The sequence below is a fragment of the Ambystoma mexicanum genome, chromosome 8, assembly GCF_040938575.1.
Source record: "Ambystoma mexicanum isolate Mex_15411 chromosome 8, UKY_AmexF1_1, whole genome shotgun sequence".
NCBI lineage: Eukaryota > Metazoa > Chordata > Amphibia > Caudata > Ambystomatidae > Ambystoma > Ambystoma mexicanum.
The window spans coordinates 1,686,002,608-1,686,027,985 of record NC_090929.1 but is presented as its reverse complement, the minus strand read 5'-3'; the positions used below and the strand labels follow the sequence as shown (position 1 = coordinate 1,686,027,985).

General features: G+C 45.0%; 1 protein-coding gene across 1 annotated transcript in view; it reads right to left on the bottom strand.

Annotated features, from left to right (window-relative positions):
• The window catches only part of LOC138473323 (deleted in malignant brain tumors 1 protein-like), a 911,582-nt gene that overhangs the window by 289,598 nt on the left and 596,606 nt on the right, over window positions 1-25,378 (bottom strand). The window contains exon 46 of the mRNA XM_069611989.1: window positions 8,144-8,358. Within this exon, the coding sequence (XP_069468090.1) occupies window positions 8,144-8,358 (215 nt within the window). The remainder of the gene's footprint in view (window positions 1-8,143; window positions 8,359-25,378) is intronic.

Below are 25,378 nucleotides of genomic sequence, written 5' to 3'. Positions count from 1 at the left end.
TATTCTCATTTCCCTTATTGTACTCCCTATATATATTTGCTTATATACACATATTATAGCAAAAACTATATATTTGGAATGACAGTTTATGTTTTCTTTAATCTACATCCGCGTTCCTCTTGCATCTGTAAAGTTCTTTGTTGGTTCATGGGCATAGAGGAACATAGTACACGTTCCACATTTTCGAAAACCAGAAGCCCTCACTCCTAGTCAAGTGCCAGTGGGTTCCATGTTCAATTCAGGAAATAGTGAGGGACTCAAAACGTTCTTAATTGTTTTTGCTTTACGAAATGTTATTCTGGGTTTTTCCCCAATGTTATTTGCAAGGTGGGGGTCCAATCTTAAAAGGTGCCAGTTTTTGTTGAGTATTTTCCTCAATTCAGCATGTTCTTGATTATAGGTTGTTATGAAATTAATCTCATTCTGTTCTTTATCATTTGTACGTAATCTGGGTGTCAGAGTTTGCTCCCAGGACATTTTTGTTGCGTTTTGTCTGGCCGCTTTAAAGGAATGATTCACCCAAAAAATTTAATTTAAGAAATAGATAGGCAAAAAAAAAAAAAACGATTGGCGTCCCTATGTAAAATTTTTAGCAATTCAAGCTCAAAAATTGAAAAAGCAAGCACATGGGCGCATCCATTTTGGGCTCTAGGGCTCCCCTGGGGAGCCCTAGAGCCCCAAATGGGAAAGCAGATTTAGGCAGAAACACAGCGGCATGTAAACACAACCGTGTTGTGTTTCTGCCTGACTTTTCTTTCACTTTGGGTCTCCGATGCTCTCCTGGGGGAGCACCGGAGACCCAAAGTGATAGCCACGGCAAGCAGAAACACAATGCGGTTGTGTTTGAAAACGCTGCGGTTTTTCTTTCTAAGTTTCTCAGGCTCATCCGAGCCTGAGAAACTTACAAAGAAAAACTGCAGCATTTTCAAACACAACAGCGTTGTGTTTCTGCCTAAATCTGCTTTCCCATTTGGGGCTTTAGGGCCTATGATGGTAGCTTGATGCATGCAATGTAGAATGGACCTCCGTTTCCTTCCAAGCAGAATGCAACCTACTACAAGAACGTTTTCGACTAAGAGGTTACTCCAAAGCTTGTGTTAAAGCGGCCAGACAAAAGGCAACAAAAATGTCCTGGGAGCAAACTCTGACACCCAGATTACGTACAGATTATAAAGAACAGAATGAGATTAATTTCATAACAACCTATAATCAAGAAAATGCTGAATTGAGGAAAATACTCAACAAAAAAAGATTGGACCCCCACCTTGTAAATTACATTGGGGAAAAACCCAGAATAACATTTTGTAAAGCAAAAACAATTAAGAACGTTTTGAGTCCCTCACTACTTCCTGAATTGAACATGGAACCCACTGGCACTTGGCTAGGAGTGAGGGCTTCTGGTTTTCGAAAATGTGGAACGTGTACTATGTGCCTCTATGCCCATGAACCAACAAAGAACTTTACAGATGCAAGAGGAACTCGGATGGAGATTAAAGAAAACATAAACTGTTGTTCCAAATACATAGTTTATGCTATAATATGTGTATATAAGCAAATATATATAGGGAGTACAATAAGGGAAATGGATACGCATTCGGGAACATTTTGCATCAGTGGGGAGCCAGGATCCAACTTTGCCCCTGGCTCAACACTGGCAACACAAACATCAGATGGAGGACAAAACGAATTTGAAATTCATTGGCCTACAGAAAGTCAAATTTGGCAGAAGAGGAGGAAACCTTGAGCAAAGATTGAGACAGACTGAAGCAAGAACCATATGTAAATTCAGATCAATAGATTTTGGTCTGAACCATGACAACGAGATGATAGATTTCCTGTGATATATAAACTGGCAGAATATTTAATAAGTTACTGAATTGGGTCTAATATAATGAAACTTAATAGTATCAAGTATACAGATTGTACACTTTGTAATGAATGTTGTTCAGCCGTACTTTTGTATGTCTATTACCCTCATGTTGTATGATATATGTGTGGTTATGTGTGTACGTACAGGTTAAATCAGCAAGGAAGACGACGGAAAATCCTGCAGGATTACACCACTATCTGGTAATGTGCGTTTTAATATATAGACTGCACTCTCCCTAAGGGTGAAGGGAAGGTAATAGGGGCCCATATGGCCAGAATACTAACTCCGCTCATGCAAGGTGTCCTCGCATCGCAAACATGTTAACTTCTAGAACAGCCTTATGGAACATTGGTCTATATGTAAATCCGTCATATGACAAGATGCGTGTATACAATGGTATATTTAGTAGCATTGATTTCAGTTTATTAAGAGGTGCGCGGAATGTTAACAAAACAGCAGGAACTAACTAATAGTGAAGAGTGATCGTTTAAATTGTGAACACTTGAGTAATTGGGAAACGTGTTTGAGCAGTGACATGGCCTATTTTAGGAACGTACTTAAGATTCATTAGATTCAAGTCACTCTTATATGTAAACCTTCTTTGGGGGTCTAGACTGCAATTTTAACATTTCCTAGACTTTAATACACCACCTTTAAACATGGTGACCAAATAACCTAAAACTAGACACCAAAGAGGGACTACTTTCGTTGCTAGGCAACGACTATACATGGCGAGACACGTCAGACACCGCTTTCAGCAGCAGTGCCGACGCGTAGGAGACGAGATCGCACACGAGAAAGGTAAGAGGGGATTAGAGGACGTTTATTTATGTCCACAACCCGGTCTTTTCAGCACGTACTAGAAACAATGTCAGTGATGTGCGATCGACGCTTCCGTGACAGATACAACATCTGGACGGACTCGATTACGTCAAGCGGGAAATGGTCCATGAGTGTTTTGACACTTCGTACAATTATATGTTTAGATACCGCGTCTCGACAATGGAATGGAGAAATGCGCGATCGCTTGTTATCTTGAGCAGTCTTAGATTTCAATTAAGATTCCTCGATTGAAGAAATATACTATAGACAATAGCCGAGATTAATAAACATAACAACTATTAAGTACCTCAAGTTAAATCCAAAAATTAAAATTTATTGTAGAGGATAGGATTTTTCAGAAATATTTGTTTACCTTTACAGGGATTATCCCGTGACGGATCATAAAAACAAAATAGTAAGCAGGTTTTATTAACTAAATCACTGAGATATAAAAGAGAGGAAAGTACATACCTAAATACAAAATGTACTAATTGCAGCGGTCCACGGGGTCACATGTACTAGTTAAATCGTAATTTCATCTAACATGGGTCAATAATTGAGACACCACGTATTATACAAAAAGATAATGTCAGTTTATCACAATAGCACAATAGACCAAGAGGAAAGATGCTACAATGAATGAAACTGTAATGCATTACTGTAGCAAAATAATGTACATATTTATTCATTCATGCACTTTATGTGTTTTCTTTTTTTTGTTTTTCATCTTTTTGGTGTGTTATTATGTTTTTTGTTTTGTCATGTGTGTGATTCATGTAATACCACTTAATGATGCCTACAAAACCTTACTGTTCTCCCTCTCCACCGTTTGTTTTTTGATTATGAATTATATCTTTATTTGTTTGCTAATTTTGATTGATGTGTACGTAATTTACTTTAGAACATGCTATGCCCAGATTTTCAGTTTTGAGAAAGGCCCTTGAGAGGCTGAAACACATGTCAACCACCAATGGGCAAAATCCATTAAATAAATTACACTTTGAAATTCACTATATGGATTAAGGAGACTTATTCCTTGAGACAAACAATTTGTTGGCGCTGTTAATGTGTGGTTCCCAGAGAGTAGTGTGATATATATATATTGTGAAATCCAAAAAATAAATATTTTTAACTTTGCAAACCAGCCTGCTTCCTGGTTCAGTGTGACTGGGGGGATTCAAAGAGAGGGGTGTGATATAAGTGGTACATCTTTCAGAAATAAAAGAATTTATAGACATAAATAAATAAATAAATAATAAGGGTTTCAATTGGGCATCCCACGTTAGGCATTGACTTAGGTGAAGTGCCGGGTTGAAATCACTTACATATGATCATTGGGGAATAGGTGGGCAAGGCACAAAAGTGAGATGTGGCCGAGCTGCCAGACACCGTGATGGGGTGCCAAGCAAAGATGAGTTGCCATGTAAAGATAGTTATTGGTGGGCGATATGGCCACAGTTCATGGAGGGGCATTCAAAGTATGGAGAGCCCTTAGGTGGGTTATTGGGGAGGTGGGAATCAGTAGGCCCAAATGAAATCTGTTATGTCAAAGGTTAGGTGCGTAGGCATAATCACCTGGAATGTGAGGGGACTCAAGAAGTATGTGAAGAGACTGCGAATACACGATTATTTGACCAGGAGAGGCACTCAGGTGGCAATGTTACAGGAAACGCACCTCACGGCAGACAGGCAAGCCACATTGGCTTGGGAATTGGGAGGTAAGCTGTATAGCACACCCTTTTCTGCATATGTCAGTGGTGTCCTTGTCTGGATCGCACCAGCTGCCCCCTTTCAGCTGTTGGGAGTTTGAAAGAGATGACGAGGGTAGAATGGTTGTGGTACATGGACTGTGTGAAAATAGAGAAGTCTGCTTTATAAATACATATGCTACGAATCACGACGCCACAATCTTCTTCAAGTCGCTGTCCTCAAGGTTGTCTGCATACTGGGAGGCGGTATGGGTTTGGGGCAGGGATTTTAATTGCACTCTTAATCCTGGATAATAAACATAGAAAACCGGAACACGCGCCTTTGGCCAGAGCCCTGGCCTTCCTGTTGTGGGACTGTAGCTTGGTGGACATCTGGAGGGAGACACGCAGTGAAACACGAGGCTATACACATTTCTCGGCCCCCAACACTGTATATACACGGATCAACTAGATCGACACAGGAAGGGAAACTCTGTGTGAATTCGTACATATAGAATATAAAGCTAGGACACTTTCTGATCATGCTCCGTTAATAACAATATAGCAGGGCACTGCCCTGAGACCCTGTATACCCACATGGTGCCTAAGGTCGGAAGCCCTGCAGGATGAGGTGTTTAATGACTACCTGAGAAATCAGATAGAGGAGTACTTCAGCATTAACACAGATAGCGTAGCAAAGACGAGCATGCTATGGGACGCATTTAAAGTGGTCATGCAGGGGCAGCAATTGGGAAAATGGGAGGTCCTAGGACAGAGCTCTGGAAGACATCGGAAACGAGATTGCAGGGGTGGAAGGCACTGCAGAGGGAACATTTGGGGAATCAGGGAGTTTGGTGGAGCTGAGGCAATAATGCATGGGAGATTGGGATAGGCTGGGAAGATTTGATTTAGCAAAATACACCCAAAAACTGCATGCAGAGGGAGACCAACCAGGGAGCTGTCTAGGCACCAAGAACCAAAAGATATGATCAGTGCCATTGCTGATGCAAACAGAGATATAGTTAGGACCCAAGGTGGGATTAATGAGGTATTTTCGGGATTCTATAAATCTCTATGCACTGCAGAGGGAGCCGAGACAGACAGAGACGTTGATGACACTTTAAACCAAATTGACCACCTGAGACTAGGAGACGACCAGGTGGATGAAATAAGCGAAGTGATAAGAGAGCTTCCAACCACCAAGGTCCCAGGAACAGACGGTCTTCCGGGGGAGTTCTACAAAACATACATGGAAATACTAGCGCCCAGTCTCTTTACAGAGGGTTACAAATTGGGAGTGTTGCCCAATAGCCCGAGGGAAGCTACTATGATACCTATCCTTAAACCAGGAAAGCCTCCACAGTGTTGTGGATCATACAGGCCCCTCACAATGGTGAATCAGGATTGCAAAATCCTAGCTCGGGTGCTGGCGAATAGGCTCAAGAGAGTAATAGGGGGTTTGGCCCACACTAATCAAACTGGGTATGGTATGGGGCTTCACACCACATGGAACTTGCGAAGGCTACACCACGTTATGGACAGTACTAACCAAGTGATGGAAGACTGCGTGGTGGTCAATCTGCTGAGGGCGGGATATAAGGGCCCAATTTTAAATGTTACTACCTAGCAGGGTAACTACAATTTGCGCTGCTCTGGCTGGGGGACAAAGCCTCGCAGGACACCTTGCTGCTGCAACAGATGCTAAGGCAATACTTTCTGAAAGAAGTAGTGTGGTTCAAGAGCTCGCCTTAACAAGACCCTCTAGACTATTGAAACTTGGCAAAGATATATGACGCAGGGCTTGGAAGCTCTTGGGTACAACTGATCCTTGCATCCGTACAGGTCATCTTGGTAGGAGTTATTGGAGAACATGCAGGGACCTGTGAGGCAGTATAGGAAGCAATGGGAAAGCAAGGGGGTAGCCACGGCGAGATGACTAATTGATGTATTTCCAGACCCTAGTCAGCGAATATGGTATCTACGAGGGCCCGTTTCTATTGGTTAGAAGAATCGGGAGGAAGTGGCTGGGCCCACGAGAGGAAGTGGAGACCAATCTGATATTAGACACCATGCCTGAGGTGTCAGAAGGGGGACACATGGTCTCCAGATTGTATGATTTGTTTTTAGGCAGCCTTGGCGCAACAGAACTAAAGGTGCATAGGAACTGGGAGACAGACATGGGGAGAGTGTTCACAGATGTGCAGTTTAGGTGGGTGCTCCTGTACACTGAACAAGTATCAAGAAATGTCAGCTTCAAGCAAACTCAATTGTATGTCACGCATAGAGCATGCATGACCGCGCACAGGCTGTTTCATATAATGGGGCAAGATGACCAGGCCTGCCCGAGGTGTACTCGGGAGGGGGCGGACATGATACATATATTTTGGGCTTGCCCCGTGATCTGGAATGCTGGCAGGGAGTAGCTGAGAGAGTGGCACAGGGAGGTATTCGGATGCAGACATGGCCCCCGGAGCTCTGCCTGCTGGGAAAGATCTGATTCGCATATTGGCGAATCGCAGATTTGCAATGGCACGGGCTGGAGGCCTGGTGGGCGGATTCGAAGCGATGGTCGTTAGCGGAGACGGTAGTGTGGCATAGAGCCCTGCGGAGAGGAATGCATAGATGAGCGAGGGAATTGAAGCCTGGACTTGAAGCCTGGAACGCATTGACACAGATCATGTTTACTAGCTTAGCTGAATGTAAATAAATGGAGGGGGGGTTGGCAAGACTGGCATCTGGGGTAGGGGGCTAAATGCAGAAGGCGCCTAGGCAGACTGAAGGGATAATGCTATAAAAGATGGTGAGCTTGGCATGGAGATGTGAATGGGAAAGGAACGGTGGCCCCCCATGGGATGTTTATACGTCACTGTAATGACATAGTGAAACCTGTCTTTGTTTGTTTGTTTAAATTAAAAAAATAAAAAATAGTATGGCCTGCCACTTTTCACTTAGTACTGTCTTCAACTTAACATTTAGTTTAGTCTGCCACTTTACACTTCATGCATTCTGCCACGTTACACTTAATTCAGCCTGTTGCTTTTTACTTAGTTCAGTCTGCAACTTTACACTTCTAAGTCCTGCCACTTTTCATTTACTACATCCTGCCACATTAGTATAGTATGCCACTTTTCACCTAGTACTGTCCTCAATTTAACATTTAGTTTAGTCTCCCACTTTACACTTAATGCATTCTGCCACTTTACAATTGGTAGTTTGTCACTTTACACTTAATTCAGCCTGTCGCTTTTAACTTCGTTCAGTCTGCAACTTTACAGTTACTAAGGCCTGTCACTTTCTTTTTCATTTACTACATCCTGCCACATTAGTATAGTCTACCACATTTCACTTAGTACTGTCCTCAACTTAACATTTAGTTTAGTCTGCCACTTTACACTTCATGCATTCTGCCACGTCACGCTTAGTAGAGACTGCCTACTTAACACATACTGCTGTCTGTCACTTTGCACTTACTGCAGTCTGTCACTTTGCACTTACTGCAGCATGGCACTTTGCACTTACTGCAGTCCGGCACTTTGCACATACTGCAGCCTGGCACTTTGCACATACTGCAGCCCGGTACTTTGCACTTACTACAGTCTGGCCCTTTGCACTTCCTTCAGCCTGGCACTTTGCACATACAGCAGCCTGGCACTTTGCAATACTGCAGCCCGGCACTTTGCACTTCCTTCAGTCTGGCACTTTGCACATACTGCAGTCTGGCACTTTTCAGGTACAATAGTACGCTACCTCAGGCTGGACATACCTGTGTCATTCGTGCCACACCTGTACATGTAGTAGTTGGCCAGGAACCCAGAGCTTGTGACACTGCCGTCGCTTCTGAACAGGACAGTCATGCTGTTGGAAGTGGACTCAAAGGTGTATGATGAATCGGTGCACACCTTCCCGAGTGAGGGTGCATTGAGAGGCCCGTTGTACACATCGACGTAATCGTAAACACAGTTGACAGACGTTTCTAGACTGTGAAGCGAAAGAAACCAAACATCAAACAAATGTCCGTATTATTGATTATTTTTACATTTCATATTGCAACCCGCCTGCCCTTGCCCTTGCTCCAGCCCCCCACAAAATGTCTTCTCAGCAAGCTCCACACCCCATGCCCTCATACACACACCTTCTGCCTGCTGCACATGGCCGCCAAACTCCTACCATTGCATCTCCTCCCATCGCCGCTGGCCAAGATGGAAAGGAAGAGAGGACTAGGAGTAGAGGGCTCGCTCTTTTCTTCACACATCACATGCCCTGCAGAGCCGCATATGCCAGAGGAATGCCACTGGGTGGTCATTCATTCCTCATGTTCATGGCACAGGCCAGTTTGTCTTAGCATTAGTATTTGTGGGATGTATTTACCCATGCATCCGAGCCCTACCTCAAAACTGTGCAGTACTGACATGAAAACATCATGATGGCCAGAGCTTCCCAGAAAATGCACAGGGAAATGCATGAAGAATAGGCTGCCACTCATTTTTGCCGATGTTATGGGCACAGAAGGAAACTGCCTAAAACCACCATTGGACTACCCACACAGTAGTCTGAAACCATTGGGAGTGGCAATGCTGATTGCCAAAAGCAAACCCATAACTGTTGGGAATTCATTTTCTTAAATCCCAAAAAGGGGTGCAGTACCAGTACTCACCACTATCAGAAAGCCGGCGTTTTAAAACCACCAGATTTTACTTTTTTGTAGAAAACTGAATAAATGAACCCAAAACAGGCCAAAGAAAGACTTACTGAGAGGTGGATGCAATGTAAAGTTATATTCTGAAGTGACTTGAAGGTTTATAACAAGACTGGCTGAGCTGTGGATTTCAGCAGTTTAAGTAAATTTGGACTGAAAGACACTAAAAAAATCTAAATGTTTAAATTGACTGAGTGACCTACTTTTGAGTGTCACATAGGTTGCAATTGTTTAAATGTCATAGTTTTAAACTTAGAATCAGCCTTCTAGCTGCATATGTGAAAATGTTTAGTTTTATTTGAATGCAGAAACTGGGGAACAGAAATGACATGTAGCTAAAAACTGGCTTAAAGAGATTCCAATTTGCCTGGCAACTACCCCCATCAGGAGTGAAACTTGAGTCACAGCTGTGTTCCCAGGCCTAGCTGCCCTTTTGCTGCTCACACCAAAAGGGATATGACACTTCCCTGATTGAATTACCTGGGCTCTGCAGGAAATTGAACAAAGCCCTGTCTTGACTCAGGCAAATGTTTTATGGCGGGAGTCGTAAATGGAGATTTCTCCTGGAAGCACAGGGGAGGGGCACTGCCTGTGAGAGCAAGCTGGCTTGGCAGAACTGGAAAAACCAGAAATTCAACCTTGTGCTGGAGGAAAACCACACCCCTTTGGGGCCAGAACATAACTCTAAAAAGATGAATAACTCATAGAGCGGACATGTGAAAATTGTATAAATGACACCATAATTCTTGTGATTTTTCTGCCCACATTTTAAGAGGTTTTTAGAACCGGTGGCATGTTCAGGGGGGTTTTAGCGGAAAAGAGGATATTACTCAAAATGTGTGCATGTGAAAAATCTGACACTTCATCAACTAATGTCCATACTCCTTGCGCACATGTGTGTAAATTTGGGTTAATGTCCGAAATTGCGAAACCAGTTAAAAAGTGAAATATGTGCCATTTTTGAATGCAAGCCCCCAGGAAGAGCAGATTTGGACAGGGTATACCTCCTGTGATATGTGAAGGGTGCATGTAATTTTAAACAAATGTGTACCTGTGCAAATATGTTTTTTTGAGCAAATATAGATTGTGTGTAAAGTTGACAGGGGTGGGTTCTCTGTATCATAAACAGACCTCATCATGATGACACTTCATTTCATTCCCCCAAACAAGTGGAAGCGGATGAAGTGGCCAATGACAAGTGGAGAGGGGCTGGCTAGTGATGCTGCTCACACACACCCATTTTCAAAACACATAAAAGCAGAGAGACAGGACAGATAGGGACTTTCAAATCCATTTGCAGCTGGAAGCTTTGCCGGGAAAATCCATACTTTACCTCCATCAATCTCCAGAGAAAGCTGTGCAGAAAGATCCAGACTTTAAATCCCTCAATCTTCAGAATCCAGAGAGAGAGCAGACCCAGATCACTGTGAAGTGCAGAGACCAGAGTCCCGTCTAAAACCTGACCAGATCCATGGCGAGGCCCATTTCACTCAAGAATATAGTGTGAGTACCTAGAAAACTGTGCAGAACCAATCCCCTAGTTAAAATAATATAATTCAATCTAGCTTAATCTAAGTAGAACTGTCTCCTAACTGTCACCTGTCATTTGTAAAGCTGTCACCTGTCATTTTCTAGTTGCAAGCTGCACTTGTCTTTGTGAACTTTAAAATTTCAAATCTGAAAAACGACCTTCACAAAATCGCTCATATCTCCGCGACCGTTTGTGCTAGAGACTTGCAGTAACTTTCATCTGGAAGCTGAGATCCTAGGCTTTCCTAGGACCCCAAAATGATAGTGATAATCTTTGTAATTCCTCTGTAATCGCGCTCGGCGCATTCGAAAATTTAGCCGCGATTTGACATTTTACCGCGATTTGCAAATTTCTCCACGTGTGAAAACAGAAGCTTCTTGCTTTCATTTGCCAAAAATTCGTTTAACCTACCAATTACTCCTAGATCTTTGCTAAAGTGAGCCTGGACTAATATTAACTTGATTTCACTCACCCTGAACCTCTAGAGGGAATTAAAAGCATTTTAACATATTTTCACTCCATTGCCAGCACATATCAAAGCATTTTGCCTGTGTTTCCAACTTCTGTAGTCTAAGCTTGCTGGGGTTAACTGAATCACATTTAATTGCATTTCTGAGAACTGTGTGCCTTTCTTCCATTTCCTTGCATTGCATAAAAGGGGGGGTGAATTGTCCAAGAAAGTGATTACATTGTTTTTGCTGAAATCCTATCAAGTTATTTTCTTTACTGCATTTCATTCCACATTGCATCCATTTGAAACCATAAAAGTATTGTTGCTATCTATCCATTTCATGTCAACTACTTAGTGATTATCAAGAAGTGTGCTAGTGCCAGACTATCCATTATTGATTACATATCAGATTAAGTGTGATATCCAATTATTAATTTATTATAAAGCGTGATATAATATATATTGTTTAAGTTATCAAATAAACCTTTTAACTTGCAAAACAGAACTACTTCTTGGCTCAGTGGGGTCAGGGGGATTCCAAGAGAGGGGTGTTATATAGGGGTAGTCATCCAGAACGCATGAACTGGACATAAAGATATATTAATAAGGGTTTTCATTCAGTATTATAGACTAGGCGTTGACTTAGCTGTAGTGTTGAATTGAATCCTCTTACAAATTGGGGGCTCGTGCCGGACGTTTGGATTAGATCTATCACTTGTGCAGATTAATACAGCGTGCCAGCTGACCAGATACACATATCCGGTCGGAGCACACGCTGTGTTACGCTGTAAAGCACTTCTCAAAGGAACGCTCTAAGAAAAAGGTCTGTTTTGCAAAAATAAAATACAAACTTCTGTAAGTCAGGACAGAGACCAATCTCTAGAATGACGACCTTAGTAGACATGAAAATAGCCAGAGAGCACTTCTTACATAAGTTATTTGTGAGAGGTGAGTGGACTCACCAGGACCAAACAGGCTGGTTGCAGGCCATCACACCCCAAATCACGGAAACAGGGTCAGATACATGGAGAGACCAGGGTCCCTTACATGTGACCCTGAGTGAACTATATATGTCCTCTAAGGCCAAAGATGAGCACAACAAGATTGCCAGGGTAGCGGCATATTTATATTTACATATGGGAGCCATGCAGGACAAATGTGCTGAAGGCCAAGATTTGGTGAGTAGGCAACTGCTGGCATTACAGAAGGCCCAATCTGATCTGGACTCTTCTGAGCAGAGGCTGTAGAGGAGCCAGGAGTCAGAAAATGATAGTAGGCAGTATATCATTAAAATAAAAGAGGACATGGATATACTGCAACAGGAAAAGGCTGACCAGGATACTAGATTTCTGGCCCTGCAAAAGGAGCACCAAGACAGTTTGGACTTCTTACTGCAGAGCCAGAAAAAGCTGGAGCAACAATTAGACTTTAACAGGGCATGCACGGAGCAGGTAGCCACCCTGCAAAGTCATCTAGATAGAGTGAAGGCAGAGAGCAACAAGCTGATTTTGAAAGACCTGGATGCCCAGGCAGAGTTTGATGAAGAATGCCAGAAAGCTGGTGCCTTTCAAAGGCAGAGGGACGACCTGGCGGCACAAATGCAGGCTCTTAGTCAGGAAAGAGACGCCTTAGGCCAGGAAGTCTGCCATTTAAAAAGAAAAATGGAAGAAAATCACCTGGCCCACCAGGGACTGGGTGACCTCCAAAAAGAACACCAGAACTTGTTAGAGCACACCAGGAGGGTGGAGGATACTCTAGCAAGAAAGGAGCAGGCCAATAGGGACACAGCTCAGGAGGTAACCCTCCTGCAGCAAAGACTGGCCCAGTGCTCCAGGACCAATCAGGAAACACAGAGAGAGAATGAGGCTCTCTGCCAGCGCAATGATAGACTCCAACAACAGGTAGCGATTCAGGAGAGACTGAAAGAGTCTAGTAAGGCCTTAACTGAGGAACTGAAGGCGCAGGCTCTTGCATTGCAACAGGGAGCAGGGGCGGATAGAGATGAGGTTCGCTGGGAAAGAGAAACTCCTGAGCATAACCCCAGGAGCCCTAGTACCAGAGGTCTTTATCTCTCTCGGTCCCTGGACTCTGCCACCCCCATGTCCCCTGGCGCACATGAGCACAGGGCCACAGGGATGGCAGATTACTATCCAGCCAGAAGTATGGGGCTCATAGGCCAGTACCACTCAGGAATGGAGGGGTGGGCATCCGGGTATGGGCACCCAAGTACAGTACAGTTCAGTGGGGAACCCCAGGAGAGTAGGCCCCTTAAGGGCATCCTGAAAACCTCTGCCCAGTTAGGTCAGTGGGGGGGGTACCCAGCAAATCCTGGCAGCAAGGAGGAATCTGAAGACTCCTCTGAACTGCGCAGGACACAGGAGACCAGGTCCCCACATTCTGCCAGCCATTCCCAGGCTCGCAGAATCCGGGAAAACCTGGAGGAGCAGACAGGAACCTCTGGGAGCAGAGCCTCTGAGTCAGAGGATGAATGGACAAGGGTGACCGGAACCAAAAAGGCCAATAAGGCAAAAAGGGCCTTGCTTAAGGACCCCTTAAAGCAGATTAAGGCGATCAGGAGCGTCATCACGCCTTACCATAAGAACGCTAAGTATTCTGTTTGGGAGCACTTAGAGTTGTTTGAGCAAATGATGAAGACTTTCCATTTGAAGGACAGCCAAAGCTGTATTCAATATGTAAAGTGGACCTTCTCCCCGGAATACTCCAGTTTCTTTGCGGGGCTGGAGGACCAAAATCATTTAAGATGGTCCACCTATAAGGCGGCCATCTTGAAACATTTTTCCATTCATAGAAATCCTCAAGAGGCTCGCAAGGCAGCCTACAATTTACAATGTGGGGAGGATCAGGCCCCACAAGAATTTGTGCAGGAGTTAAAGCGTGCTTTTGCGCAGACCACCAGAAGGGTGCGCACAGACAATAGAGAATTCATTAATACATTTTTTCATGCCTTGCCCAAATACATAATGACCCAGCTCGTGAGGGATTTTCACGAGAAAAGATCTTTAGACTGGGTCATTGAACAGGCGACCCGGATCTATGAGGTGCAGAAGCCCATAGAAAATAAAAGCAATACCCAGAAAAATCCCAAAACCAACAGCACCCCTGCTGCTGCCAAGGTGGCAGAGGTAAAGGTCACCCCCGTTTTGGATTTGGAGATGGGGGGGCCTAAAAACCTACCTGCACCTAATAATGCTAGGCCCAGAAGGTCCTCGGGCCAGTCACAGACAGGGAGCCAGGGAGGCAGCCCCACAAATGGGGTCCCTCGCTCTCCTGATTATGTAAGTCCCCGTTACAAGGGAAATCGACCCATCCTGGGTTATGTGTGGACTCCTCCAGCCCAAGGGGGGGGATCCAGCCAAGCACCTAACCCAGGGAACTTCCCTCCTAACTTCCCACAGGAGGGCAGAAATTCTCCAAACCCTGGGCAGAACTTTTTCCCCAGGTATCCACCCAATTTCCAGCCCCAAAATCCTCCACCCTTCTTTCCCCAATTCCCTGAGCCCAGACAACCTAATCCGGGAGAGGGGAGGCCAAGGGTGGAGGGGTACCCAAATCTTCCCAATCCGGGGTATTACCAGAGGAGGGACAGCTACCCTTCCCGGGATCAGCCCAGGGGAGAAAACAGGGCCCCGTATCAGCCTGAGCGGGTTTCCCAGTTAGAGCGCCAGGTTCAAAACATGGCGCGGGATCTGGGTCACATACTGAGGGTTCAGCAGAACCCTCAGATGGGCGTGCCGGCGCAGAACGCACCCAACTCTGGACCTGGTGCTCCAGAACAATGACAGGGGCAGCACCCCGATAACTCACCGGTTCCCAGGGAGGAGGCACAAAGGGAAGGGGGGTGTAAAGCCTTGGAGGAAGCTTCCTTCCTCACTTGTAAACAGCCCCTGGAAACCCAGGAACCGGAAACAAAATCTCTTGCCCCTGAAAGTCTGCCTCCTAAGGAGCAGAGGGGTGGTAGGAGAAACAAAAGACCCAAACAGACTCAGTTTGAGGAGGAGGTACAGATCTTCCAATTTGAGGGAGAGGGATCCTCAGAGGATCCTGGGAAAAGGATCTTCTCCTTCAGAGAGGGGGGAACTCCTCCCAAAGAAAAATGGGTCCCTAGGGATGCAAATCCAGACTGGGGAGATGTGGAGACTGAGCTACCGCCGCCCACCATCTCATCCCAGAACCAACAGCAAGAAAATCCCCTGGTTCAAACCCATCCTGGTGACTGCCTCCAAAAAGGGGGGGGCGGCCCGGAACCGGAGCCAGGGGAACCCACAATGGCTCTGATCTCCAGTTGCCAACTTTTTCTTTCAGATTCCCAAGGCTCTCCACAGAATTCTGCCCAAATCTCTTCGCTAGCGATGTCCAAAACCAGAAAGTAAGCCCACCAGTTGTCCAAAAATGTGCATTATCTGTGCCCCCTTGAGGAGAAGGAGGGAAGATACTATGCCCCGGTACAAGTACAGGGGCAGGGTACAATCTTGGCACTGGTGGACACTGGATCTCAAGCTACCCTTCTGTCCAGAAGGGCCTTTGATGAACTGAATGCAGGAAGGGGAGGGAATTACCAAATTCCTCTCACCTCTCTTCCTGGACAACTGCAGAACTTTGACGGGAAGGAAATTCCCGTCGAGGGGACGGCAGATTTGGACATAAAAATTGGGCGACATAAGTTGAAACACCCGGTCATAGTTGTGACCCCAGAGGGCACCCCTTGTTTACTAGGGAATGACCTCCTGAGAAGGTTGTCACCCCTAATAGATTGCGTAAACAAGGTCCTCTGGACCCAGACTAGCCGACCAATAAAATTAAAACAGAGTGTCAACCATGTTAGTTTAAACGGCACCTGCCACATGGTTGAACAAAAATCTGACCAAGTAGAATTTCACTTCCAGAATAGCCAAATACCAGACGTGACAGTAATAGCAGTAGGACAACAGACTGGTGATGGAGGGTCCTCTCTATTTCTGAAAATCAACCTTCCTTCCAGTCTAAAGTCGTACTCCACGCTGGAGGGAAACACTCTGAGATTCTATACTAATCCACAATCAGAAACTCCCACTCTGATAGTCCAGAAAGATGTGAAATCAGCTCAGAGCCTGGCTGATATTCAGCAAATTGGAGAGCAGTTGTTCATCCCTGTTCAGTTAAATGATGGGAAGGACTCTGTTCTCGCTCGAGTGTGTGTGAACAACGGTAAGAGCTTCATCAGCGAAGCCATGTTCTGCCAACTCCCAAAAGATCCAGCCATTCCCACATTCAAACTGATAGACAAATGGGAAATGGACCTGGAAGCACCTAATTCCAAACATCTCCTGCCAAGCAGGTGTATGCTCAAAATCTCCATTGGCAACAAGAGCATAGTCCACAATTGTTGGGTCGTGCGAGACGTCCCTGCCGCCTTTTACTTAGGCAGTGACATTCTCAATCGCTTTGCCATTAGTTTGGACCTAATAAACTTCAAAGCTTGGTCCCGATTAGCGGATAATCCCATGGGCTTTGATGATCCAGAAAAAGCATTTAGGTCAGCTCAATTGCTACCTTATGCAGTTGAAATTCAGATCAAAGAGGAAGTCACCATCCCAGAAAGGACCCGACAATTCTCCCTGGAAGTGAAAGTTAAAAGAGGACAATATTTGCAAAACCCTGATGCTTACATACATCTAAATGCTTCTCTCCAACAGCAAGGGTTAGGGGTAAACCCAACACCATTAGTCAACATAGAACATGACACCATTCTAATAGAGGTGGATAACAGCGACTTAAAGAGTATTACTCTAGCCGCAGGCACCATTATTGGAATGGCGGTTGATGACCGACATTTTTCCATCGACTTAGTAAATGAACTGTTAGGGCCAATCCCCAAGGACTGCTTTGACAGTGACAGTGATGACAATACAACACCAGACAGGATTTTTACCCGGCATGGGGGGAACTTCCTGGTGTACACTTCCTGCCCCTATGGTAAGGAAGATGTGACTTGTGACATCAGGAGGGATGAGGTGATTTTCCAGGTCCATGAGGGCTGCCTTTCCCACCTGAAGCCTCCGGTCCAAATCAGCACTCTGACCAGGGACTTCTCCACCCAGCTGGAGGAGGCCGCAGAGATAGCCAAACCAGAAGTCTTTCCAGGCTTCAGGCAGATGGTGGAAGAGAGAGTCAACCTAGCTGATGCCTGTGTGACTCTGGAACAAAAGCAAAAGTTGAAACAAGTTTTCTTGGATTTCCAAGATCTCTTTGCGGTAGACTCATATGACTGTGGTCGCACTGACATCCACACAACAACAATCCCCATGGACCCTGGCATGACTCCTGTGTTTGTGAAGCAATATCGCTTGCCTCTCCCATCAATGGAGTCCCTTACTGAAATAATTAAGAACCTTGAGTCCCGGGGAATAATCCGTCCAGTCCACAGCACCTTCAATAATCCGGTGCTGGGAATATTGAAGCCAAACGGCCAGTGGAGACTCTGCGCCGACCTCAGGGAGCTCAACAAACGGGTCCATACTTCCCGATGGCCTCTGCCCTACATTGACCAAGGGCTGGCCCAGATCCAGGGGTCACAGGTATTCACTGCAATAGACCTGACCAATGGATACTGGACAGTGCCTGTCAGTAGGGGGGACCAATACAAACTGGCTTTTACCTTTGGGGGCCAGCAGTACACATGGACCCGGACTCCTTTCGTATACCTCAACTCCGGCAATGAATTCAACATTTTCCTACATAAGGCCATGCCCGACCTGGGTGCGAGGGGTAACCTGGCTTATGTAGATGATGTCCTCATCAAAAGTTCATCTGTGGAGGAACACATAGCGGAGATCCGTTATGTTCTGACGCAGTTGAGGGCCGCCGGAGCAAAACTTTCCTTTCAGAAAGCACAGTGGTGTAGAACCCGTATTAATTTCTTGGGGCATGAGATTACTCCTCAGGGCCTCTGTCCCCAGGAAAAGAAAGTGGAAGCACTTCAGAAACTGAAAGACCCCACAACTCTGCGGGAACTAAGGAGCCTCCTTGGACTGACCAATTACAGCAGAAAGTTCATTGAGGGCTACGCAGAGATCACCAGACCCCTGATTCATCTGCTGAAGGGGGGGGTCAAGTGGGAATGGGGTCCAGAACAAGCCGAGGCAGTAAGACAACTCAAAAGAAGCCTCTCACAAGCGCCTTGCCTAGCTTACCCTGTCAGAAACAAGGAGTTCTTCCTGGAGACGGGGTTCTCTAATACGTGCTTGACGGCAGTATTATACCAAAAGCATGACAAGGTCAATAAAGTAATATCCTATGCGAGCAAAACTTTATCCTCTGTGGAGGAAAAATTCAACGATTGTGAGAAGGCACTCCTGGCAACGGTGTGGGCATTGAAGAATTACCGCCCGTTTATCCAGGGGGAACACATCATAGTGGAGACTCCACACCAGCCTCTGCAATATCTCCAAAGTGACAGAATCCGGGCCGGAAATGTGAGTAATTCCCGAATTACTTCCTGGATTCTGTCAATGCAAGGCTTTCCTGTGGAGGTCAGATACGGCCAAAACAAGAAGAGTCCCCTCGCGCAAGGTCTGGCCGACCTGCATGATTGTGCCAGAGAAAACTGTCTCGAGGACGAAAGTCTAAAAATCAAGGACAACACGGAGGCATACCTTAATTCCCCCCACAAAGTCTTTGAAGAAGACAAGTGTGAGGGAATGCCCACTGTCTATGTGGATGGATGCTCTTACCATGTTGACAACGACTGGGAGAAAGAACTGGTGGCTGGCGTAGGGAATGCATGGGTGAATGAGTCCCCAGAACCCTCCGCTGGATACAAAATTGGTCCCCGAAGTAGTCAGGTGGCAGAATTGATGGCTGTGCATCAGGCCATCCTCACTGCTGTCCAGAATCAACTCCACGAACTGGTCATAATCACAGATTCGGATTATGTACGGAACGGGTTCGTGGAGCACCTGGTTAATTGGAAAACCAGAGGCATGTTATGTGCTAACAACAAACCCTTGAAACATGGGAAGTTGATCCAAAACATTGATGATCTGGTCACCTCGAATGAGATGACCATCGATTGGAAAAAGATCAAGGGTCATTCCAAAATAGAGGGACCAGACAAAACTGGAAATGACTCAGCTGATCAGCTGGCCAAAACCGGAGCCATCCAAGGGGATCTAATTGAGATTGAGTCCCTGTTGGGGGAAATCCAGGTCACTGCTATCACTAGGTCCCAGACAAATGCTCACAACGACCTTTCAATTGCACAATGGAGTAAGGAGACCCCTGATGCTGATTTGATTACAGCTCAGAAGGGGGATCCAATTATTGGTAAGTTTTACCAACACCTTGAGGACCCTGAGAACTTTCCCCTGACGGATACCGATTACATTGGGAAAGAGGACCTAAGAGTGTTGATGAAATGTCCAAAAATGTTCCGGATCCAAGACGGTTTGTTGGTAAGGAAATCCAAAGCTGGCCACGATCAGTGGGTGGTTCCTACCTCCTTCCGAAGCCTGATGTTAAGTCACGCCCATGATGCAGCCACCGCCGGTCATAGGGGGTTTCACACAACATTGGAAATCTTAAGAGAGGTTGCATACTGGCCACACATGGGGCAGGACCTCGACCAATACTTGAAGGAGTGTCTTGTGTGTGCACAATTTCAGCCATCATCCCTCACGCACCGTGCGCCTCTCCAAAAGAGGGGGATGACACTGCCATGGTCAGATTTACAAATCGACTTTGTAGGCCCTGTGATTCGCTCTGCTAGGGGGAATAAGTACATGTTGACTGTGACATGCTTGTTTACCAAGTGGGTGGAATGTCTCCCAGCCCCAAATTGCAAGGCAGAAACGGCAGCTGCCTTGATGATTAACCACATCTTTTCTCGTTTTGGTCTACCTCAAAGGATTGAGTCAGACAGGGGTAGCCACTTCACCAGTGAAGTAATGACAAAGATGTGGGAGATACTGGGGGTCAAAAGGAAGTTGCATATTGCTTACAGGCCAGCTTCTTCTGGGGCAGTAGAGAGATATAACCGAACCATTCTGAGCATGTTAAAGAAGTTTGTGGCAGATTCTGGGCCAAGTTGGGATATCCGATTACCTCTGGTCCTAATGGCCATCAGATCTACCCCTTCATCTGCCACCAAAATGTCACCATTTGAGTTGATGACTGGGCGCAAGATGGTGCTTCCGCAGCATTTGCTCTACAGGACCCAAGAGCAGACACTGATAAATGCCTCCACTACTCATGAGTATGTGGAGAATTTAAGGAAACACCTCCAACATGCTTTTGCTTACGCTCAGCGGAATCTAGAAAGATCGGCTGATAGCATGAAGACCCACTATGACCTGAAGACTTCCAGGAAGGAATATCAGGTGGGGGACCGGGTCTATCTATACAACTTCCAAAGAAACCAGGCAAAACAGCGGAAATTCTTGCCTACATGGAAGGGACCCTTTGAGATCATCGACAAGATCTCCCCTGTGGCCTACAAAATCCACATCCCCAAAGGTCCTTTGGCAGAGGGGGAAGACAAGTGGGTCCACATAAACCAGTTGAAATGTTGCCATCCCAGGCACACTCTGCAACAACTGGAGGAATCCTCTGGAATCCTAGCGGGTACTGTCTCAGACTAATTCAGTCCAACCATAAAACATACCACATCTAGTCTCTAAAATATTGTGATTTGCATGACACTGTCTCTTAGTTATACTGTTTTTTTTCAAAATAAGAATGTAATGTTTCGTTATGATGAAATGCATATGCTGCCCCACTATCTTAACAGTGGTGGAAAAACGTCTATGAATAGGTATTGCCGCTCTTCCTTTGTCGTCCTAGGAGAAAGAAAACCTTGAGACGGGCCAAGGAGGACGATCCGGAGACCGGGAGCAGAGACGCAACGGGCCCGGGGTACCGCCCAATCTTCCCATCAGGACCGGCGAGGAGAACCGATCGATCCGACCGGATGGAGGAAGAGATGCTGAACTGGCCATCTATTGGAAGAAGATGAGGAAACATCCCAGGTCTTGCGAGTCCCATTCGTGAAATAGAATGGCCACCGCAAGAAGGGGGGCTTGTGGGATGTATTTACCCATGCATCCGAGCCCTACCTCAAAACTGTGCAGTACTGACATGAAAACATCATGATGGCCAGAGCTTCCCAGAAAATGCACAGGGAAATGCATGAAGAATAGGCTGCCACTCATTTTTGCCGATGTTATGGGCACAGAAGGAAACTGCCTAAAACCACCATTGGACTACCCACACAGTAGTCTGAAACCATTGGGAGTGGCAATGCTGATTGCCAAAAGCAAACCCATAACTGTTGGGAATTCATTTTCTTAAATCCCAAAAAGGGGTGCAGTACCAGTACTCACCACTATCAGAAAGCCGGCGTTTTAAAACCACCAGATTTTACTTTTTTGTAGAAAACTGAATAAATGAACCCAAAACAGGCCAAAGAAAGACTTACTGAGAGGTGGATACAATTTAAAGTTATATTCTGAAGTGACTTGAAGGTTTATAACAAGACTGGCTGAGCTGTGGATTTCAGCAGTTTAAGTAAATTTGGACTGAAAGACACTAAAAAAATCTAAATGTTTAAATTGACTGAGTGACCTACTTTTGAGTGTCACATAGGTTGCAATTGTTTTAAATGTCATAGTTTTAAACTTAGAATCAGCCTTCTAGCTGCATATGTGAAAATGTTTAGTTTTATTTGAATGCAGAAACTGGGGAACAGAAATGACATGTAGCTAAAAACTGGCTTAAAGAGATTCCAATTTGCCTGGCAACTACCCCCATCAGGAGTGAAACTTGAGTCACAGCTGTGTTCCCAGGCTTAGCTGCCCTTTTGCTGCTCACACCAAAAGGGATATGACACTTCCCTGATTGAATTACCTGGGCTCTGCAGGAAATTGAACAAAGCCCTGTCTTGACTTAGGCAAATGTTTTATGGCGGGAGTCGTAAATGGAGATTTCTCCTGGAAGCACAGGGGAGGGGCACTGCCTGTGAGAGCAAGCTGGCTTGGCAGAACTGGAAAAACCAGAAATTCAACCTTGTGCTGGAGGAAAACCACACCCCTTTGGGGCCAGAACATAACTCTAAAAAGATGAATAACTCATAGAGCGGACATGTGAAAATTGTATAAATGACACCATAATTCTTGTGATTTTTCTGCCCACATTTTAAGAGGTTTTTAGAACCGGTGGCATGTTCAGGGGGGTTTTAGCGGAAAAGAGGATATTACTCAAAATGTGTGCATGTGAAAAATCTGACACTTCATCAACTAATGTCCATACTCCTTGCGCACATGTGTGTAAATTTGGGTTAATGTCCGAAATTGCGAAACCAGTTAAAAAGTGAAATATGTACCATTTTTGAATGCAAGCCCCCAGGAAGAGCAGATTTGGACAGGGTATACCTCCTGTGATATGTGAAGGGTGCATGTAATTTTAAACAAATGTGTACCTGTGCAAATATGTTTTTTTGAGCAAATATAGATTGTGTGTAAAGTTGACAGGGGTGGGATCTCTGTATCATAAACAGACCTCATCATGATGACACTTCATTTCATTCCCCCAATCAAGTGGAAGCGGATGAAGTGGCCAATGACAAGTGGAGAGGGGCTGGCTAGTGATGCTGCTCACACACACCCATTTTCAAAACACATAAAAGCAGAGAGACAGGACAGATAGGGACTTTCAAATCCATTTGCAGCTGGAAGCTCTGCCGGGAAAATCCATACTTTACCTCCATCAATCTCCAGAGAAAGCTGTGCAGAAAGATCCAGACTTTAAATCCCTCAATCTTCAGAATCCAGAGAGAGAGCAGACCCAGATCACTGTGAAGTGCAGAGACCAGAGTCCCGTCTAAAACCTGACCAGATCCATGGCGAGGCCCATTTCACTCAAGAATATAGTGTGAGTACCTAGAAAACTGTGCAGAACCAATCTCCTAGTTAAAATAATATAATTCAATCTAGCTTAATCTAAGTAGAACTGTCTCCTAACTGTCACCTGTCATTTGTAAAGCTGTCACCTGTCATTTTCTAGTTGCAAGCTGCACTTGTCTTTGTGAACTTTAAAATTTCAAATCTGAAAAACGACCTTCACAAAATCGCTCATATCTCCGCGACCGTTTGTGCTAGAGACTTGCAGTAACTTTCATCTGGAAGCTGAGATCCTAGGCTTTCCTACGACCCCAACACGATAGTGATAGTCCTTGTAGTTCCTCTGTAATCGCGCCCGGCGCATTCGCAAATTTAGCCGCGATTTGACATTTTACCGCGATTTGCAAATTTCTCCACGTGTGAAAACAGAAGCTTCTTGCTTTCATTTGCCAAAAATTCGTTTAACCTACCAATTACTCCTAGATCCTTGCTAAAGTGAGCCTGGACTAATATTAACTTGATTTCACTCACCCTGAACCTCTAGAGGGAATTAAAAGCATTTTAACATATTTTCACTCCATTGCCAGCACATATCAAAGCATTTTGCCTGTGTTTCCAACTTCTGTAGTCTAAGCTTGCTGGGGTTAACTGAATCACATTTAATTGCATTTCTGAGAACTGTGTGCCTTCCTTCCATTTCCTTGCGTTGCATAAAAGGGGGGGTGAATTGTCCAAGAAAGTGATTACATTGTTTTTGCTGAAATCCTATCAAGTTATTTTCTTTACTGCATTTCATTCCACATTGCATCCATTTGAAACCATAAAAGTATTGTTGCTATCTATCCATTTCATGTCAACTCCTTAGTGATTATCAAGAAGTGTGCTAGTGCCAGACTATCCATTATTGATTACATATCAGATTAAGTGTGATATCCAATTATTAATTTATTATAAAGCGTGATATAATATATATTGTTTAAGTTATCAAATAAACCTTTTAACTTGCAAAACAGAACTACTTCTTGGCTCAGTGGGGTCAGGGGGATTCCAAGAGAGGGGTGTTATATAGGGGTAGTCATCCAGAACGCATGAACTGGACATAAAGATATATTAATAAGGGTTTTCATTCAGTATTATAGACTAGGCGTTGACTTAGCTGTAGTGTTGAATTGAATCCTCTTACATATTGAAATGCTTTTTTTTATTAAGTGTCTTTGTGAGGTTGTCCAACACCTAAAGAAATGTTTCGACTGTCTAAAAATAGTTTATACTTGAGCACTGTTCCTTTTTCCCAATGAATCCTTGTAGGAGAACTCCTAAACCTCCCTACACATTGACATGTGCAGCCTGTCATGTAGTGCCAATGTTACTTGCCCAGGTGCTTTAAAAGGCACCATTGGTCACAATTTGCCAGCAGAATCCCTTGGATAGAACCACACTCTCCTCATGCTATTAATACATTTACAATATCACTTGCTCAATGGGCTTTTCAGAATTCCAAGTTATTTTGTGTGACCAAAAGCTTCCTTTGTCATTAAAATGGAGGTATTCACGTTTTCAGGGGCTTGGAGTTTTGGGCAGTGGTCAATTTGGCCCCTGCTCAAAGATCAAACTGTACATTTTTGATCCCCCACCTCAGGAAATGTTTGTGAGTACCTTCTCTCCACCTCGTCAATGGCAGACTCGCCTCCTTTGCTTCGATATTTCAGGAAGGAGCTGAACACCTTCCTCTTCAGGAAATGGCTCCTCCTGAACACATGCATCCACACCTAACCTGAGACTGGGCGGTCTGCTCGCGCCCTCTTTCCTCCCGCCGATGTTTGTACATCCCTCGCTGCCACATCGTCCACCCTCCAACCTCCCGCGTGGTTAGCTCCCCGACCCCTTCGATAAACGCCTTAGGATCTGCTCCCCTCGCCGTGTACTCCCCCCTATGACTTGTAAAGGGGTCCGTTGCTTGCTCAATAAATATAATAATAATGACGTAGCAAGAGAAGCCTCCAGGGGTGGTAATGCTCAAGGAGGGGAACCGGAGTATCCCAGACCTTTGCAAAATGCAACGCCGCCTTCAGCAGCTCCGGTTATTATGGGGTCCCAATATCAGGGGAAGAGCAGGGCAATGAATTTCTTTTCTCAAGTTTCAACAGGTCCTCTTCAAAGCAAAACTTGAGCCAAGTTCTGTTTCCTGAACAAATGATTCCAACACATTAGAGGCGCAGTACAAGACCGGAAAACCCTAAACCTAAAGTAGTCTTGACCCAATTCTCCAGAGCGATAAAACAATGGAGACTAGTAAACTGGAGAAAAAAACAGGAGACGGGAAAAAGGGTTGCAAAAAGGAAGTAAGAAATTGGTATCATTCCAAGCTGATTGGAGTGCTTCGGTGAGCCTAAGTCTTGAGCACTGGGGTACAGCCTGTTCTGGCTTGC